This window comes from Rhynchophorus ferrugineus, unplaced genomic scaffold, assembly GCF_030347505.1.
Source record: "Rhynchophorus ferrugineus isolate W39M unplaced genomic scaffold, kcgeb_rfMv2 rfM3, whole genome shotgun sequence".
Lineage (NCBI taxonomy): Eukaryota > Metazoa > Arthropoda > Insecta > Coleoptera > Curculionidae > Rhynchophorus > Rhynchophorus ferrugineus.
In genome coordinates this window covers 15,182,194-15,202,529 of record NW_027472582.1, presented here as the reverse complement: position 1 = coordinate 15,202,529, position 20,336 = coordinate 15,182,194, and the positions used below count along the sequence as shown (strand labels likewise).

General features: G+C 31.4%; 2 protein-coding genes across 4 annotated transcripts in view; both read right to left on the bottom strand.

Moving 5' to 3' along the window:
* The window catches only part of AdamTS-A (ADAM metallopeptidase with thrombospondin type 1 motif A), a 367,686-nt gene that overhangs the window by 155,280 nt on the left and 192,070 nt on the right, over positions 1 to 20,336 (bottom strand). The window lies entirely within an intron of this gene.
* LOC143194348 (uncharacterized) overlaps positions 12,531 to 20,336 on the bottom strand; it is a 57,499-nt gene continuing 49,693 nt past the window's right edge. Inside the window, exon 3 of the mRNA XM_076401054.1 lies at positions 12,531 to 12,869. Within this exon, the coding sequence (XP_076257169.1) occupies positions 12,659 to 12,869 (211 nt within the window). The 3' untranslated portion in view covers positions 12,531 to 12,658. The remainder of the gene's footprint in view (positions 12,870 to 20,336) is intronic.

Sequence of the window (20,336 nt, the reverse complement as noted above, 5' to 3'; positions counted from 1 at the left end):
TCAATTTTTCATAGAATTCTAGAGGTTGTTTGCTGTCAATGGCTATCAAACACAAACTAAATGGTGCAGCTTGCTCAGAAGATCTCACAGTCTGTCTATTAATGTTGGCAGTTGAGAGCATCAGTGATGCCTTTGAAGATACTGCTCAAGGAATTCTAATTCACTGACATATTGAACTGTCCTCATGTATGAACAGCTTTCTGCATTATTACAGTTAACTATAAATTATATTTTATATATTTTTAAATTTAATTTATTTAAATATTATTTTATTTTTATTATCATAAATACATTTATAATATATATATATATATATATATATATATATATATATATATATATATATATGATATATATATGATATACGTAAATATATACCTTGTGTGTCAAAATGGCGTCATATCAAGTGTTGGTTTAGATAAGTTCGTATATATGTCATGAAGAAGCGCTTTATTGGTCTGAAACGAAATCATTCTTTGTGCTGGTAAATCTACCGCAACGTATGTATATTCACCTTGGAAATACCAACGAATTGTAGATAAAATACATAGGAAATTGGGTTGACCATAAATGTAGCATTTCCCCTTGAAAGTTGATATGCGTTTACGTAAAAAAAGAGTGGTATATATTTTTCAGGATGTTGAAATGACAATAATTTGGTTTGGAAGTATATCCGTTGAGCAATGTGCCATGATGTTGACTTTGTTATTACCATTTACTTTAATTTCTTTATCAAACTATAGACTTATTTAATAAAAATATAGTTCAATAATGGTACGAAAGAGAACATGTTGGTTTAAATTATAATTGATTGAGTATTATCGGTGGCGATCTACGAAAATGTTGACAAAATAATTATAAAAAATTATGAAATATTAAAAAGGGACAAAACAAGAACAAAAAGATGTATGATTTATATCCTAGCGGAAATATGAGACAAAGTAGTAGCTAGAGGTGAGAAACGTTCTAGACAAACAAAGACTTAAGTTCATAAGAGACAGCAACATTAATTTGCATAAATACAGGGACGATTTGCAGTATTGATACGGAACAAACCACGAAAATGTCGAACTCTAAAGACAAACGCAAAGAACGATCTCGGATAATGCATCAAAATTGCAACTAATCGCAAGAGGTCACCAATTTGAAATTAAGATGGGTTTAATATCGTGACTGTCAATTTTTATGTCAATTAAAAACGTCTGGCCCCGGCGCAGTCAAATGGTGGTCGTAAATTGAATCTCATTTGCGGAATGTTGGTTTTTGTCTTGTTTCTTTTCCTCGTTACGATTCGCTTGGGAACAGATTTTTTTTCTGATAAGCATTAAGACGTCGATGGTTTAATTGGCCGAATAACGTTCGATTGTCTCTGGCTTTTAAATTGTCTCTGCTAAATTTATTCTCGTATCATGGTTCATCAGACTTGTCATTTGATACTACTTAGCAGCAGATGTACATAGTTTTTTCCAATTATAAATAAGAATATTCAACACACTATCTAAATTTTACTTCTATTGAGTTTATTTTCGCTTATGTCTAGAAACATTTTTTGTTAATGCTAAGTAAATAGCAAAAATAAATAGGTATATTGAATTATTTCAAAATATCGAGTATCAAGTAGGCGCTCAAAATATTTTAACAATGTCTGTTTTGATTATCATTTATGTTGATCAATTTTCAGGTATTTAATCATATTTTATCACATATATACACTAAATTGATTCTTTCACAAATGACCTATTTTAAAAGCTGAAGTTAAATTTGCAGGTAATCTGGTGAAAATAAATTATGTTTTCATTCACAGTTTATTTTTCAGTTCGTGATGATAATTTTGTAACTCAATATCGAGAATATAGAGAAAGGCACTAATTATTTTGTAGATGGTGTACAAAAATCTTACACGATAAATATACACATCGAGTAACAGAATAACGAGTAAGAATAAAGAGAAATAACATTGATAACAGAATAGACAGTATATATAAAGTATAAATAAAATGTCAAATCGAAATCATTAATAACATAGACTTGATGCTTCATAGATTTCCTCAAAAAAAACGTAATTAAAAAAATTAAAAAAGGGAAAACTTAAGATAGAAATACAGCAATATTTTCCAAGTGCTGGACTATTAATGAAAATTTACAAAAGGTGGTTTAAACCTTTTTTAAAGTAATCGAACAGAGCAAGGTCTGGAGAATACAGAGGGTGGGGTAGTTTTACGTACCCATAAAACTTCCCGCAAATGCGACTCACTCGGTAAAAATTGAGACATTTTCAATGCACTGAAACATCTTTTCTTTACACTTTGACGAGATAACATCTAGTGAAAAGTGAAGCCTGTAGGCGAGGCTTCAACATGAGATCGATTACAAATGTACCCGATACGATATAATACAGAGTAAAATAATTTGTTGTATATCCTATAAAATTAGTTTATAGGCCGATACTTTGAAGGTATTTTCTGCATACAAAAATGTAATTTTAAAACAAAAAAATAATTTAATGTTAATGATAATGTTAATAGTATGTTATATATAACTATTTTTTCTTTATACATCAAAAATAGGTAAAATTTGCCTGTGCTATTTTTTTCACTATTTTAATATCAGTAACGTATTTTATTTTCTTTTTCTTTTCTTTGAGACAATATAAACTTTATTAAAATTCTGACATATGACACGCCTTTCAGGTTATTTTGATATAGGTCCTGCCTTCATCAGTGGTTCATGCTGGTAAGTCATGACTAATATTTATAATATTCCTTCAGCTTGATAACTAAAAGTAGTGTTAAATGTTTTGTAGCCGGTTAGGTTGGCGCAGTGGTAAAGGCGACAGGTTCACCTACAGTTTCAATAGTTGCGGGTTCGAATCCTGCTTGGGAATGGTCGTAAATGTATATTTATGATTGTCCTAGGCAAGTGTGTAAAATCCGACAAGGAAAATGATCCTAGTCACGCCAGTAACCAGACTGGGTAAGACCGGATGTCTTCTAGGATGATTTCTAACTTCACCAGATGGTAGGCTCAATGCCGAGGACCGTGGTTCGGAGCCCACGTTAAACTGTAGGTCCAGTCCAGATAAACCTTCATTGGTAAATAGGAGACCTTAAAATAACAAGTCAATTGAAAAGTCCTCGGCCTGAAACATAGATGGCGCTATTAGAATTAAATCCATATGTTTTTTAGTTAGTCCTAACCCTCAAAAGATGCGTGTATAAATTTGACAGCTGTCGGATTATTAGTTTTTGAATTATAGCATTTTGAGTGAAGCAACTTTTGTTATCGTGAAAAAAATGGATAAAAAGAATTTCGCTTGTTGATAAAATATTGCTTTTTGAAGGGAAAAATACAGTTGAAGCAAAAACTTGGCTTGATGCCAAGTTTTCGGACACTGCCCCAGGAAAATCAACCATAAAGGATTGGTATGCTAAGTTTAAACGTGGCGAAATTTATTTAGACGGTGAACGCAGTGGACGCTCAAAAGGGGTTGTTACCGATGAAGACATTAAAAGATCCACAAAATGATTTTGAATGACCGTAAATTGAAACTGAATGAAATAACAAACACTCTAAAGATATCAACTGAACGTGTACATCATATCATTCACGAATATTTGGGTATAAGAAAGCTGTGTGCAAAGTGGGAGTCGCGCGAGTTCACTTTTGACCAAAAACAACGACGAGTTGGTGATTCGGAGCAGTGTTTGATATGTGACAATAGATGAAACATGGCTCCATCATTTCACTCCGAAGTCCAATCGACAGTCATCCGAGTGGACTGCGCACGGTAAACCCGCTCCAAAGCGTGGGAAAATGCAACAGTCGACTGGCAAGGTTATGGCGTCTGTATTTTGGGATGTGCTTGGAATAATTTTCATTGATTACCTTGAAGAAGGAACGACCATCAACAGCGACTATTAGTGTTACACATAGTGTTATTGGACCGCTTAGAGGACGAAATCGTCGAAAAATGACTGCATTTGAAGAAAAAGAAAGGAGGGTCGCTATAGTCAGTGTATCACCCTTGAAGGGAATTATGTTTTTAGGGTAAACTGATATGGCTTGGTAAATGGAGGTAAAACGAAATGAAACAGTGCTGTTTACATTATGTGACCGTTATTTATTGGCAATATAAATAATGTAGAAAGTATGTATGTAGTATGTAATGTAAAATATAAAATAGATAAAACGAATGGCAGCGTGTTACCTGGAGATGAGGTTTGGGCAGTCGATGGTGGCACATCTAAACCAAACGATGGTCGGTTACTGAATGGTGGAAATACCCTTCAATAACATCCCAGATAAACGTCTCGGGGTTGCCAGCTATTCGTTATCGTGTTTTAGTTGTCGCTGCTGGCACCCCGCCCGTGTTCAACATCTGGTATTATATTTCTGGGTACTTTGTTGACCGTTATTCCACGAAATACGACATGCCTCAAGGTCGCTACATGTTGAATTTTAAAAAAATTTTGCCAAAAAAATGTGTTTTACTATGGAAAAGGGAGGGGACTTTTCAATTGACCTGTTATTTAAAAAAAAAATTTATTCATAGATAGTATGTGGTTTAATATATTATTTAATATAATATTAGCGTTATACATAATAATAAAATTGTAGTATTGAAGTTGTCACTAATGACAAGCATATTAAAACGTACGGACTAAATATTTCAAATAATAAAAATGTTAAAAAGACTTGTGTTTTAAATAGCAAATAGCACTATTAAAAATAATATCAATAGTTAACTAAATCTATAATTTAACATATTACATATAGTTAAGTACGAATAATCACCTATATTATGTGCACTATTCTCGGCATTATGCTATTATTTGTTAGCCTAGCTGTAAAAATCGTAGCAAGCTAAACAGGTTTCCATAACTCACATCGTTTCCCTACAAATTGAAGGGCTACATGGTATCGAAACACATTTCATTATGACAATTTCCTGGTCGGATATTTATGAATAACATTCATCGTAAATAATTTCGCCATAAATCATTCGACCACTTAAAGTTATCCCGTATGCAGGATGACATATTTGTAAGACGGATTTTTTGTTGCTGATTTAAGAACAACAAAGACGAAATAACTTTATATTGATGATCAACATTCTATAGGATACATTAAGGTCACAATTAAATAAAAAAATAGAAACTAATAGAAATACAAATAATTTATTTAAATACAACATACAACACAAAACAATAAATTTCTAAGTTATTTGTTCTGCTGACTTGGAAAATAATGATAAAAAGTCGTACCACCCATAAATTTGTCGTATTTTAACATTTTAATATCAAAACCAGGCTTCAAATATTAGTATTATTACATAATGGAAAACATCCAATCCATATGAAGGAAATTAAAAAAAAAATAACTGAACAAAAAATTAACTATACACTTTACATCTAAACACCTACACATAAACTACACTATCAGACATACACTAATCTCCATCCTCTTTAGCAGACAAAAGTGATTTACAAAATTCCCATATATGTGAAGGGGACAGCAGAAGCGAGAGAATAAAATTGGACAAAAACAATAATCCTTAAGAAAATCAAAATAAAGGGGTTTTCGTTGGTTCTGATATTTAAATTTAATGGTCGATTCCAACTTTCAAGCAACGATGAGTACTAGATATCATAAGATTATAAGAGTACTTAGATATTATTTAAAGAAGTTATGAATAACCATTTATACAAGTGTTTAATTATAAATTGCAATATTAAAACATCTGCTGTCTGATAAGCCTTACAGTCAACTTCTTGCATAACCATTTTGCCAAAAGTTAGTTGATGCAATATAATTATTTTTTATTTAATAGAGAAAATGGACCACAATGTGAAAATAAGTGTGTAAGGTGTAAGATAATAATTCATTAGAAAAATGTTATAATGTTATAACACTAATAATGTAGATTACTATGAACCAGGGTACATTTATGTTAAATAATATGAAAAAAGAACTTGTTTGAAGATTATCGTAAAGATAAGAATGAAAAATGGCCATATTTATATGTTTTAAACTTATAACTGATTTTGCACACATTTCAAAAAATTAAAACAGTTGATGTTTAAATATAATGTCATGTATTTTTAGGATAGTGTAATTATAAGATGCAATTGATAGAAATTGTGCAATAAATTGTTAACATAAGATTTTAAGTTTCGTGATTTGTTGTTTCTGTAAGTTTATATAACTCTCTCTCTAAATAATATATCATATAATAAATTCTATTGTACTAAATGGAATAAAATAAACAAAAACATGCAATAGAAGTAAGATACACCCGGACAATAATTATTATAATAATTATTATTTATTTTGACATGGTACACCCCAACACATTTTTATCATTTTATACTGATATTCTACTTCAAATTTGCCAGAATGCTGTAAAATTGTATGGGTTATGTTTTTATTTTTTGTGAGTTTTGCTTTCTTTTAGGGTCTAATAATTATTCCATCTTAATAGTTATTACCATCTGGTCGTATTACTCTTTAGGGTATTTAGTTTTAGGAGATTGTCCAAGGACTCTATTGCCATATATCCGTATCTTATAATACCTTAAACACTTATTTTCGTACCATCTGCTGCTAATTTTTTCTGTTAAATAATACATAATTATATAACTTTCGTAAACATAAAATTAACCTAAAAATTACTTTCTAACCAAAAGTGTCGTAAACAATAATGCGAGAATGACATATGTCAAGCTAGTTTAGGGTAAATCGTAGAGAATATATAGAGGTTTTACTTGAATATGCGAAACCGAGGAAATGTTTTACGTGGTCCGTTCAACGCTGGCTCTGAGGCCACTTTTTTATTGGTTCATTTGAATTGGCCTACAAAGGCATTTGATTGGTTCATTTCTACAATGCGACTGTTTGATTGAGTTTGTTTACTACGCGATTTTTGTGTGTATGGCCTAAAGTACGATCAGAATTTTTTGTCTTAAATATAATTACTATTATTTGATTATTAGCTAGATTAAGGATGTCTGTGTGTGTATGATTTAGTATTGCTTTTACCTGGTACGTATACAATTATTTATATAAAGCATTTGTGTTCCTATATATTATTATTTACAGGAATACAACAGAAGAAATCATGAAAATATTAAACCCAGTTTAAACACAAAATGATGGATGATAGCAAAATTACATTGAAGGTAAATGTGATTATAATACATGAAAAGTTTTTGTTACACTTTTTTGTTTGTAAAGTGCCCTCAATAACATAATTATTTTCAACGGGTTCATTTACTTGAAAAAAAATGTATATTGGTTAAGATATTTGTAATTAATATTTTGGCTTAAGGCTCCTTAAGTGAAATAACCTTTTCAATAAAGATGTTAATTAAATACATTAATACAAAATAATATAATACATGGACAAGATATTATCATGCTTGTTTTATTATATTGATTAACATATGCTTAAGCTGTCTTTTTAACTTCTCGATTTTACCATAACAACAGAACAGCAGTAATCATATATTTTATTTTGTGTTGCTGTTCTTTAAAATATTACTTTTGTTATGTTTTCTCCATTCTGACGTATATCATACGACTTAACTCTTTTAACCATTCAATTTCCACAATAACATATAAAAGTAATTATAACTTGCATAAATACAAATTTATATTGAACAAGTCAGTAAAATATTAACAGAAACATACTTTCAGCTATACTTCTCTGCATTCGAGTATGAGGGAACAAAAAGATAGAAACTTTAATAAATCCTATTTGAATTGATAGCACTAAAGAAATATGAAAAGAAAGGAAAAGAGCTATAGACGATTTTGTTTATCTTTGCCACTAGATATGTTATGTTTTCATTTAGATTGGAGCCATTAGATTTACATCTACATTTAATTATTTTTTATTTACATGTTTATATTTCATTATCTTTTATTTATATACATTATATATATTCATTATATACTTATATTTTAGCTGTTTGATGTTGTATAATATTTGTATTTGTATAGAATTGTATATTAGTAAATGGTTTTGAATTAATTGATGATTTTATTTGAAATTTAATTGGTTAGTAGAATGTAAGGTCAGAGGTTAGTCTCACGTGATACATATGAAATGGTCGACCAATGAAATACTTTCTTAATAAAATATTTTCATTACAGGTGCCTGTAATGTCAATTTAAACTAACCAATGAAATTGGGCGAAATGACGTCCTCAGCGCCTTGCTGTTGAGACCATGCAAAACAATTCTGAAATTATTTGTATCAAGTTAACACTGTATATATTCCTCTATGGGGTAATATTCTATACTAATATATTCTATACTAATACAAAACAGTAATATCAAGTCATCTAAATATTGGATGTGTTCATCTTGCTGACGGTTCGCGGAGCGAGATTATTGTAATTCCAACGCGATTCTAATACCCGATTAGAAAAATCGTGAGCTATTTTCACACACACTGGCTAAATATCTGATCGATCGATAAAACCATCCCGATAAAATGTCGATGGGAGTCCCAAGAAGCGTAACATAAAATGCCTCCGACATAACAAGCCGTCACGACGCGGATTTCAACATTCCGAACCGATCAAAACAAAAGCAAAACTATTCTGTTCATAGAAGAGGGTCCGATATGCCTCTTAGCGGAGCGACCACGAAATCGTTTCGGAGACACCACCCTGAAATATACGAAAGGTCCGGCTATAAAATTACGAGAAAAATCAACATTCTCTTCGAACACTTGACCTGACAAGGTTACATGTCGATTCTTCTTCTTTTTTCCTTCCCACAATAGATATCCGTTTTCTTAGTATGTCACCTTGAAACGTAATTCATGGAAATTGATTTATGGTTCATTTATTTTCCATGTAAATATATGGAGATATATGTGTGACTATATTTTAAATAATATAAGTGATGCATTTATTGCATTTTGTAGATCATTAAAAAAATCAGTTGTAAATTTAGTTACCCATTATTTCAAAAGTTTTTATATAGTATAAATCGTTTTAGTTTAATTCAGATTTTATTACATATGTTTGAATTTTTTTAGATATATTTAACCTTTAACTTTTACATTATTTTATAACTATTTAACCTTTATATCTAATTGATTATAAAAGAATCTAGTTGGTAATAAAACTTTTAAAATACAACGAAAACAGGTTTTTAATTTTCCCAAATATATTACATCGACTTCAAAGATATTCCCTTTGGAGTTAAGGTGTTTATGTAAACTTTTTCTTTCTGTCAAGAAATTCATATCATAGATAAGAAAGACTTTTACGCCACAATAGTACTTTAAACAACGGCCATGTATAACAGGTATATGGATTTGATTACATATCAATTTAAACATATAACGGTTTAATTTAAATATAGTCTAAATTAGAGAAACTGTAGAAACTATAGTTGATTACTCAAGAACGTACAATGTTCCAATAACTAACTGAAGAATATCAATTTTATCAGATAATATATATATATTATAGTTCTAGAATATTATAAGTCTTATTGTGATAGTAATTAGCGTTTTCTAGTAGCAGACCAGGGGAAATGTATCCGGCCTATAAATTAATTTTAAAAGATTTACAACAGATGGTGTCACTGTGTATTAAATTGCATCGGTTACATAACCAACTTCATGTTGAAGCCTCACTGAAAGGCTCATCATTTCGTCAAAGTGAGAAGAAAAAATTTTATCAGTGTATTGAAAATGTCAGAATACGCTAATTTTAAGAAGTGTTCAGGATAGCAAAAAAAAACTCGTCATTATTTGAAGGTACTACTCGGTGAAATCATCAATCTCGGTGATGGGAGTTGCTATATACTACAGTTGATACGCTTGAGCCGACTACTGCTCGAAAAGCAGCTGAAATACGGGCGAAGACAAAACAATGCTATTCTTCAACATAACAACGCTAGACCGCATGTTACAAAATCGGTTAAAAACAGCATTGAAAGCATTAAAATGGAAAATGCTGCCCCACCCGCTGTATTCTCCAGACCTTGCTCCTTCTGATTACTAGTTGTTTTGACATATGAATCATGATATTCTTTTGAATCAATCGGTAAATTACCTGAAAGATGGAAAAAAAGAGCGGCTACCGATGGACTTGGATAAATCTATTGGCTCACAAAATGGTGACTCTTTTAGTAGGGATGAACCAATGATTTCAATAAGAAAGCGAATTGTAGTAAAAAAATATTAAAGAAAAAAAGTTATTTAGACGTCGAGAAAATTTAGTCTAGAAAGCATAGTTTCTTTGCTGTTAGAAATGAGTGAGAATATAGATAGATCAATCTATTAGAACTAGATATAACTAGAAAGAAATTAGATCCTTAACATGGAAACTACTTCACCTAGCCATATCATACGAATGAGGTAATATTAGTTTTTTTGACATTATCTTCCTGAGAATTATCGTAATCGTAAGGTTATTTGTCATCAACCATATTCCCTGGACCTCGTTCCGAGTGATCTATCATTTGTCCCGTTTAATGTCATACGAACCGCAAGGTCTAACCTTCGAAAATCATAAAAATTATTTATTGATAAATTTGATTAGAATTTGATAAGGGTCTATAATGTAATAGTAATAAAAGTAGAACATATGATTACTTGATCGTTAATCATTTGTCAATTTTTTAACAAAACAAAATCAAACTAATATCTGACTAATATTAAGAAGCAGAAAATAAACCTAACCTTGTCAAAACGAGAACCGAAAAATGTTAGTCTGGTCTCAAGAACGGCGCATAATTTAAACGTTCCGAGTGATATATTATGTTATATCTGTCGTGTCTATCTCCGCATAATAATGTATCAAATAGAACAACTTTGGAAATAATTAAATCTGCCGCGTGACAAGTCGTTATGTCGAAGATATTTAAGATATGGTTCTTGGCACGAACATCGACGATTTATCGACGAGACCTTCGTTCCGTCTTTCGATCAGATAGTTAAACAGTGTGTGAAAACAGCTCACGATTTGTCTAATCAAAGAACGGATCACATGCTGTCTGATGGGATTATAATAATCCGTTGTCGCGAAAGACTTATTCGCTCTTGATTGTAACAATTAACAGTAAGACCGACTTTGTGGTCCCGTCGGTTTCTAAGAGTGAAATAATCCATCGAGTCCTAATTGTGTGATAAAAAGCATAGCTGCTTTGCACTCATATATTCAATAAGTTTTTAAAAGAAAACAAAACAAAACAAAACACTTTGCTCGTAAAATAACTCCAGTCCAACTTTTCAGTACACTTGTTCCAACAATTCTCCTATTTGTGAATGACATGACTGCAGTACAGACTTACTTCCAAAAATATGTAAGTTAATTAAGCTCGAAAGCAAACAAATATTACTCGTTATGGAAAGCAAATCGGCAGAACAAGTTGGATCTTACAGGTCTATTTGGCTGCTAATTGATCTAAGGCTGAAGAAAAAGTTCAAGAAGTGGTAAACAAGATCCAAATTTCGACTAAAGACTGGAAAATAAAGCTCCAAATATGTCCATGTAAATTATTTCTTGCTGCGAAATGACAAAAAGCTAATAAATTACTTCACGGATGCCCGATATCTCAAGAAAAATCAGCTAAATACCTCGGAGTACATCTGGATGGTATATTAAATTGGAAACACAAAAAACAGAGTAGATTAGGAAATAGATAGGATCCAAGATTTCGCCTTAAAACACGAAATAAGATTGCTAAATCACGATAACGTGAAAGTAATACAGTAACTGGACAACACGCAGGAAATCAAAAGATTGAAACAAACCAAACCTTATGAACTTACACAACTTCAATATGGTTTGTAAACGAAGAGGATTTTAATATTCAATAAATATAATTAAATTTTCAATGTATTCTTAAGATTTACTAAATATTGATCCTTTTTTCTTGTGGATATAAATATATTTAAAAATCCACTGACTGAATGCTCTGGAGATTGTCAGGAGAGTAATGGATCTTCTTCGTTTCCGTTAATTCTGTCGCCGTTACTCTTATTCGGCATGTCCCAAGATCGTTGTAAAAAGAATATTAATTTTAGATGTTCCAAAAATAAACAAATAATCTGTTTTAACGATTTAAAAAGACGAATACACCAACGACGTGGCAGTTGTTGGACGAAGATCTACTCTAGATTCAGTAGAACACGCTGGATACGGTTCCATAAGCTATTAAGGAGGATTTTTAATTATATTTAGTTTTTTTGAATTGGTGCATTTGAGAAGTTAAATTACCGTTGTAAAAGTAGAAAATTGATTTTGTACAAGTCAAGTAAACTCCTTAATAGGAAGTCCTATACGTCGTGTTCAGCAGAAACTATCGCTTTTGGTCACCACTTGTCCGTACCAATGAAGCATGATCTGCCTGATGTTATGTCTCATAATATTTTAAATTAATCTCCTAGAAATGCAACAATGTTCCCGTAGGAAATAAGTATTTTTATGAATTTCGTTATACAACTGTAGGAATGTTCGTCGGGTCGGTCAGTCGGTCGAAATGTGTAGCTGCCGCGGCGATTATTTGTCAGAACACTCACTACTATTTTTGGAAGGAATTTGCACGGGAACTAAAAAACACTGGTTGAATCGAAGTTGTTTATTTTAACTTACGAGTAATACATGTGGTCGATGGGAGAATTGACAGGATATTAGGTTAAGGTGAAGGAAGTACGGTAGCGCTGTGGAAGTGGTACTATTACAGGGGGACGGTGATAAGAAAAAAGAGCGAGACGTCGTCCTGATGGTCTTTTATACCCTGAAACTGCATGGTACCAATCCACCGGCGTTGCAAACCTTTGTAGTTGTTGATGGTGAATTGGTGGTGGCCTAAAGGGTCGTGGCGGTCGCCACACAACATAACTGCAACAACATGTAGAAAATCGCTTCGGTAAGTGATATGCTTTACAAACTTATAATCTAACTTATTATGGGGATTATTGTATCTCAATCTATGTGTCTAAACAGTACGTATGCTAGTTTGCGTTTTAGCCCACGCACTTCACTGTCATCGCACATATTTAAATATTTCGCGAGGGCATTTGTCAACAGTTTTTCAGAGTACTTTACATTAACACTTTGAATCACACTCGTTATGGGTTCTAAGGGAATATTGTGCTGAATTAGTTTGTTGGAGACGTAAGATGTTTTAGGGTAAATGATGTGGCTCGGTGAATGGAGGTAAAACGAAATCAAACAGTGGTGTTTACATTATGTGACCGTTATTTATTGGCTATATAAAAAAATGTGAAATATACAATTAGATAAAACGGATGGCAGCGAAGTTACCTGGAGACGAGGCTTGGGAAGTCGATGGTGGCACGTCTAACCCAAACGATGGTTGAGCACTGAATGAATGGAAATACCCTTCAATAACATCCCTGATAAACGTTTCGGAATTGCCAGCTATTCGTTATCGGGTTCTAGTTGGCGCTGCTGGCACCCCGCCCATGTTCAACATCTGGGATTACATTTCTGGGTATTTTGTAGACCGTTATTCCACAATGTAAAATTCGACATCCTCAAGGTCGCTACAATGTGAACGAGATGTACTCTGAAGGATAGCTATGTTTGATTTGCTAGTAGTACCCCGCAGTTCAGGACCATAGGTCCAATTTAGATATAGCTCTTATCAGCCAATACGTTTGGTTTAGTTTAATCACAAGCTGTTTGGGAGTCTTTCGGGAGTTCATAATTATTCATTTTTAGTGGGGGACAAGTTCTCCTACAAAGGATGAATGCCACGCATGTAGAATTTGTCTCCTTTGCTTTGATACATTGTGTTTTCAACCACAATACGTCTATGTTTAGGTGAATATGGAGGTTTCTTGTGCCTGATGTTGGATCTTCATGGGATGATAAATCCGCTGTACTGTCAGCATATGTTGCAACAGTAGAATTTCTTGAGGTCGTTAGGTCAACTATATATAATAGATATAACAATGGACCAAGAACACTGCCATACGGTACTCCTGCTTATATTCGATGTAGATCAGTGTATTCGTCATCTTGTTTCACAATAAAATACCTGTCTACGATAAATTGAGTAAAATTAATACTATATAACTCTAATATTATTTAATATATAAATAGGTCTCTTCGACAAAAAAATCTCCGCCCGTAATGTAATATAAAATTTTCTGATTTAAATGGTTATACAATAAGGTTGAACGAAAAAAGAAGAGAAAACCTAATTAAAAGACAATAGCATGCAATTTATAGTGACGAAAATATTTTTAACCAGTCGAACCAAAACAAGGTCCCAACATGTCTTATATCAAATGTCATTCGATCACATGTTTCTTAAATCGTACGTGTATATTTTTTCTTCGGACCCCCCCTTTTTTTCGATATGGACGGTGTTTGTTTTAATTAATGTCACGTCAACACATGGCTTATAATTTAATGATCTGTTTATAACACAGCTAATTCACACACTAAAAGCACATCTTAAATCACTAAGAGAAAACCTTCAACCGTTTGATTATTTAATTTGGCTGTAATTAAAATGTGTTTCGTTAATCACCATTTTATTTCTTATTGATGAAGGTGCTGACGATCTAATAAGAACTATCTCATTTTTATCCCACTTCGAAAAACGAGGAGGTTCTATGTTCGGCTCTATATATATTTTTTTAATGTGTTCGCCGATTTTTCCGTCACTTCCTAGTACCTTGTTATGTCAGCTATTTCCCATGCTTAAGAAAAGCTATAATTCTTAATTGTTTGAGGTTTGTATTAACAATTTAACCATTAAGTCGAAATGAAAATTTATTCCAAAATATGTACTGGAACAAAAACTTAATTAACTATGCCCTAAAAGTCAACGAAACTATAACACGAATGGTACTAAATCGTATCATAAAGAAAACAGTAATTGCTCTTAGACGAAGTATGACAGATAACGATGTCATTAATTCAAACATATCGGACACAGTAACGGTCAAAAACGTGCCTAAGAACTTTACATTAGAAAAGAGAAAACCATTTCTAGATAAACGCTAACCAGCATAAAAACATCATTAACATCCTAAAACAATAATATCACATTTACGCGCTCATATCCCCTCTATCTTTATAAGCGTTGCAACTTTAATTCTAATATTTCATCCTCGGCCTTATAAATATTCAAGTGTATTTAAATTGAGCTTAATGGCGTCCGTATATCTGTGAAATAAACTCTAATGTGTTGAACACCACTTATAGATGCTGGTACAGGTTTTGTAATAACGCTCCGACGTTATAAATTATTAGAAATGTAATCTGGCAATTCTACATTATCTAAAAATCGAAAAGTTATTAGTCGATTTGTTCTTTTGTTCGTCGGTGTTGAGTATATAATAGAAAGTGTGCGCAAATTTAACACTTGCTATTTCGTATCGATTCGTCGACCTTATTAAGAATTACATCAAACATAGTATTTATATAATATTAATTATGCAAAATAAATAATGATTTATACATAATAGAACGAAAAAGTCGATATATCGATATTTCATTAAGCATTTTTGGCCAATATCTTTATGCCTAGATATTGGTATTTCTCTCAAGTCATTGACCATTGTTTTTGCTCTTCAGAGTCTCATTCTGTGAAATTTCTCTTTTCGATGTATCTTATTTCGTCGAAGCATGAACGAAAAATATCGATTCTCCATCGATTTCAACATAGGAAGAAGTTTTTAAAGTTTTTGCTTCCGAAGTTTTTAAAGTAGTAATTTTAACACCGAAGAAAATCATTAGTATCTTCATTATCGTATTGTTACTGATAATGATCTGTATTTTTTGGGATCAGCTTGGTATACTATGAGCAGTGAAAAGCTATGAAATAATCAATGGGTATCGCTATTGATTACAAGTCAGGTATTTGAACAGAGTATTACGCGAAAACTGCAGGAATACTAGCAAAGACACAACAATGTTATTCTTCAGAATGACAACGATCGACTATATATTACAAAATCGGTGAAAACATAAATGGACACATTAAAATGGGAAGTGTTAGCCGCGTATTCTGCAGACTTTGCTCTTTCTGATCACTAATCTGAGTTATTTTTTATATTTAAGGTTACATGAAAATAATCGTATAAGAATGAAAAGGACAATTGGCAATATACTTCACAATTTGACGTACAGTGCAGGTACAGTGTTGCCAAATTTAAGAACTAACGGACATTTTTCTTATGAACGGTATCGGGCTTTATATTCTGCAGAAGGCCCCAATTCATAATATCTCTAAAATGTATTTATATTCAAACGTATTTTGAATCCTTAAGTATTTGAAATACTACCTACAAAATAGCTCAGATTTAGGTATGTGAAATATTAATTACAAATTATACTTTTAAGAAGTAATTTTCCAACCCTCTTTCTGATTACTGTTAATATTTGCCTCGAAGATTGAAAATATTGTAGAAAACAATTGATAACATATTAGATTAACTATCATTTGTCGAAAAATGATTGTTAAAGAAAAAGAAATAATATAAAAATGTTTTAGGGATAATAAAAGACTTTAAAATAAATGATAACTGATCAAAACAAGCAACTATTATTCTATCAAATACAAATTTCCAGTTAAACTTCCAGTAAAATGGTAATAACGGTGATGTCGTAAGACATTATTACAATAATTTGCATTTTAATTATGATTTATTATGTGCGAGGCTTTTAATTAATAAAGGTCAATTTTAATTTAGCGCGAGAAACTGTTTTCTATTAACGCGTAGAACAATAAATAATTGAGCTTTATCTTAAACAATAAGACGGTAGTTATTATTCACTGGAACAATATTTAAGATTGTTCGGCTCGATTTAAATGTTCCAGACTCATTTTAATCCGCACTATCGGGCTAATATATATAATATATAAAAAAAGGATTTTCATGAGGAAAAATAAACTTTCGATCCATTATGAAGCCGTAGTCATCAAATTAATACCCGGATGAGCGAATAATGTGGATTATTTTCATACATCGCTTTTTTTTATATTATGTAATAGAGTTTAAAATAGGAAATCGTTCGAAAAGGCAAAGTTTGTAATGGGAAATTTGATACTAAAAATAAGTTAGCTGATTTTTCTTGAATTTAAACGAAAAGCAACTGCACAAAAGGAACTAGGGGTGTCGGCCACCGAGAAAAATATCGATATTCCGATATATCGATATTTTAAAACATATCGATCTATCGAGGAAAAAAATATCGATATTTTTCTGCAATATATATTAATATTCTCAATAAACCGTTAGAATTTGAAAGTTTTATTAAAAATAAGGGTTTTTATAATGTTTAAAAAATATAATTAATTTTTTTGAAAAAATAACGAAAAATATCGATAAACTTTGTAGTTATGCAATGTGAACTACATTCCAGAAGCCTCTATATCTTCAAATATACCGCTGTCATCAGAGAAGTAGGACAACTATATTCCATACTTCTTATAATGAATTAATTCAATTGATATCACATTATCTAACTGAATTGCCTGTATAAAAACTTGAAATAGGGGTGCCGAAGAAATGTCGATATTTTTGGCCGATATATCGATATCTTCGTTGACTAAAATTTTTTAATTTTTTTCTTTTAATAATCCAATTAAATTTTCGGTACTTAATTTTGTATGTTTATTACATATTTAATTTTTAAAGTTTGTTTTTTTTAAACTTTCGAAATGTTTCAAAAATATCGATACTTTTTGACCCGATATATCAATATATTTTTTTTATTTCTCTTAAATATCGATATTTTTGTCAACGAATAATCTTTTTTTTTGTTAACTATTAAAATAACCTACAAATTATTATATATTTAGAATTAATTGTAGTTTTAAGTCCTTCGATAATACATGTATTAGATATAATTGAATGTTAATAATAAATTATAAATAATAAATTATATTATTATAAATTAATAAATTATATTGTATAATAGCTATTTTATTTAGAGTACAGTTTTGTTGTACATCAAAGCCCAAATGAACTAAAATTCAGAGTTGATGCGGCAACATTGCGGCGTTTTGACGTCATCAATTTAGATGACGTGATTTCACTGTTTTATTGAACGTATTATATCAATTCTCTCTGTACTTTCCTTCCAACCAGTCAATTGGATACTGTACAAACAACAAGACTAACAAGTAAATGGCATATCATTAATAAAACTAGATTAATCGTCACTAGAGCCAAGAAGCGAACTTAAAATAATACAAACATGATGTCAAAAAAAAACAAAGTCGTACTATAAGTAGTAGTAGTAAAGTTTATCGAACATAAAACAACTGTACGTCTATCGTACCCGAAATAATAAAAAATAAACAACTTTTAAGTCGTATTTAGTTCGATCAATGTGTATACAGCGTGCCCATCGTAAAAGTGACAACAATCACAACTTCCTTATAGTAGCGCTATAAAGAACAGTAAACGGCACAAATGAATAGAACATTTATTTTTCTAGACAAATTAAATGTAACCGTTAAATATATAGTCCCAGTATATATTAAATTTGGGGCCCGAGACTGCTGTTTATAAATATTTCCCTATATTAAAACGTTTTCATTGTAGTTTTGATCGGCTTTGTCAAAAGATCAGTTTGGAATGGCAATATGCTTGATAAAAATACGACTTGATGCTCTGAAAAACAACCCACGTTTTGTTATAAATAACATAGAAAATATTTGGCTACACATTTGTCACATTTTTTTAATTTTTATGGATATTTATAGTCCAATATTATTATTAAACATTATCTCCCTAAATTTCAATACAATCGCAAAAGTAGAGAAAACTAAATTTGGCAAATACAGTAAATGTAGCAAGTCGTTGACAAGACATCACTACATAGTATAAAACAAAGTCGCATTTTCTGTCCCTATATCCCTATGTGCGCTTAAATCTTTAAAACTACGCAACGGATTTTAATGCGGTTTTTTTTCAATAGATAGAGTGATTCAAGAGGAAGGTTCATATGTATAATACATGAATAATATACTAAGGCAACATTGCTAATTTTAGAGGTTTCTAACGTGATGTCGTAAATTAACCTATTTTTTTAGGCTTATTTAACAATTAGCAAAAACGCTGCCTAACCCTACGAGTTAGATCAAATTAATGTACTACAGTATTGTACACCATAAAAAGGTCTACAAAAGAGTCCGCGATGGTATATGTTTATCTTTTAGGGATAACCCACATTAACCATTTTTATTGTTTACTTTTTACGTGAGAAAATGGCTTATTTACGAAGCTATTTTAAGCAATACGGCATTAATCCTTATCGAATTAAGTACCTTAAATACGGTGTGCAATTAATATAGATCAATATGGTTCCTTACAGCATGTAAATTAAACAAATATTTTCGGAGATATTACAAATTTAAAATTTGCGTTTAAAAATGTGTAATGTAATAAAAATTGTATGAATTTAGATATTCCAAAGATAGCAGGAAATCTTCATAGTAAGTATAGGGGAAGAGGAATTGTTTTACTCCAAATTTAATGCGTGCAGGCCAAGGGCATTAATGAATGAACCAAAAATACTGGATCGATTTTAATCATGTTTTCATTGAGTGACATAGGCATATATATTTTATGCCCGTGCAAAGTCGGAGCGGGCCGCTATGTTTTTATATACAACGTTCATATTTTTTCTGTAGTGTATTTAATTTAGTATCAGCATTGCACCCGTGCGAAGCCGGGGCGGGTCGCTAGTACTACATAAAAATGATTTAAGTATAAGATAAATGTGTAATACTAATATGTATACTACAAAATACAAAGTTTGAGATCCAAAATTAATTAATTAATTTATTCATTTATTATACTATTTTATCTTTGATGTATTAAGTGATTTTCGAATTTATAACTAACGAAATCAATAACACAAGTTTACAAATTCGAGTTAACTTTTAGACCCAAGCAGATGAGAAGGATTCTTAACGTTATTTTATGTACTGAACTTATATCTTGAATCAGTATGTCAAAGTTGATCCAGTTTTCAATTTCATGCATGGTGGCAGCACTGCGCTCTTATAACAGCTGTTAGCAGACCATATTGCATTAAACATAATTTGAAATTCATTTCTGTGCTGTGATCGTACTTCGCAATGTGTGAAAATGCAGAAACAACGTTGCAAAATCAAAGTATTTTCGCTACGTTTGCAGATGTTATAGGGTAAATGTGGGATACATGCCATAGGAGGATAGATGCCGAGGTAATCATGTAGCAACTTGTACGTAAACGAAGTTCGCAGTGGTTTGTCTTTAGCAAGCTTACCTCGTCCCTCCCTCCAGTCAACGTCGTGCACTTCACTGGAACCAACGTACTACGAGATGTTGC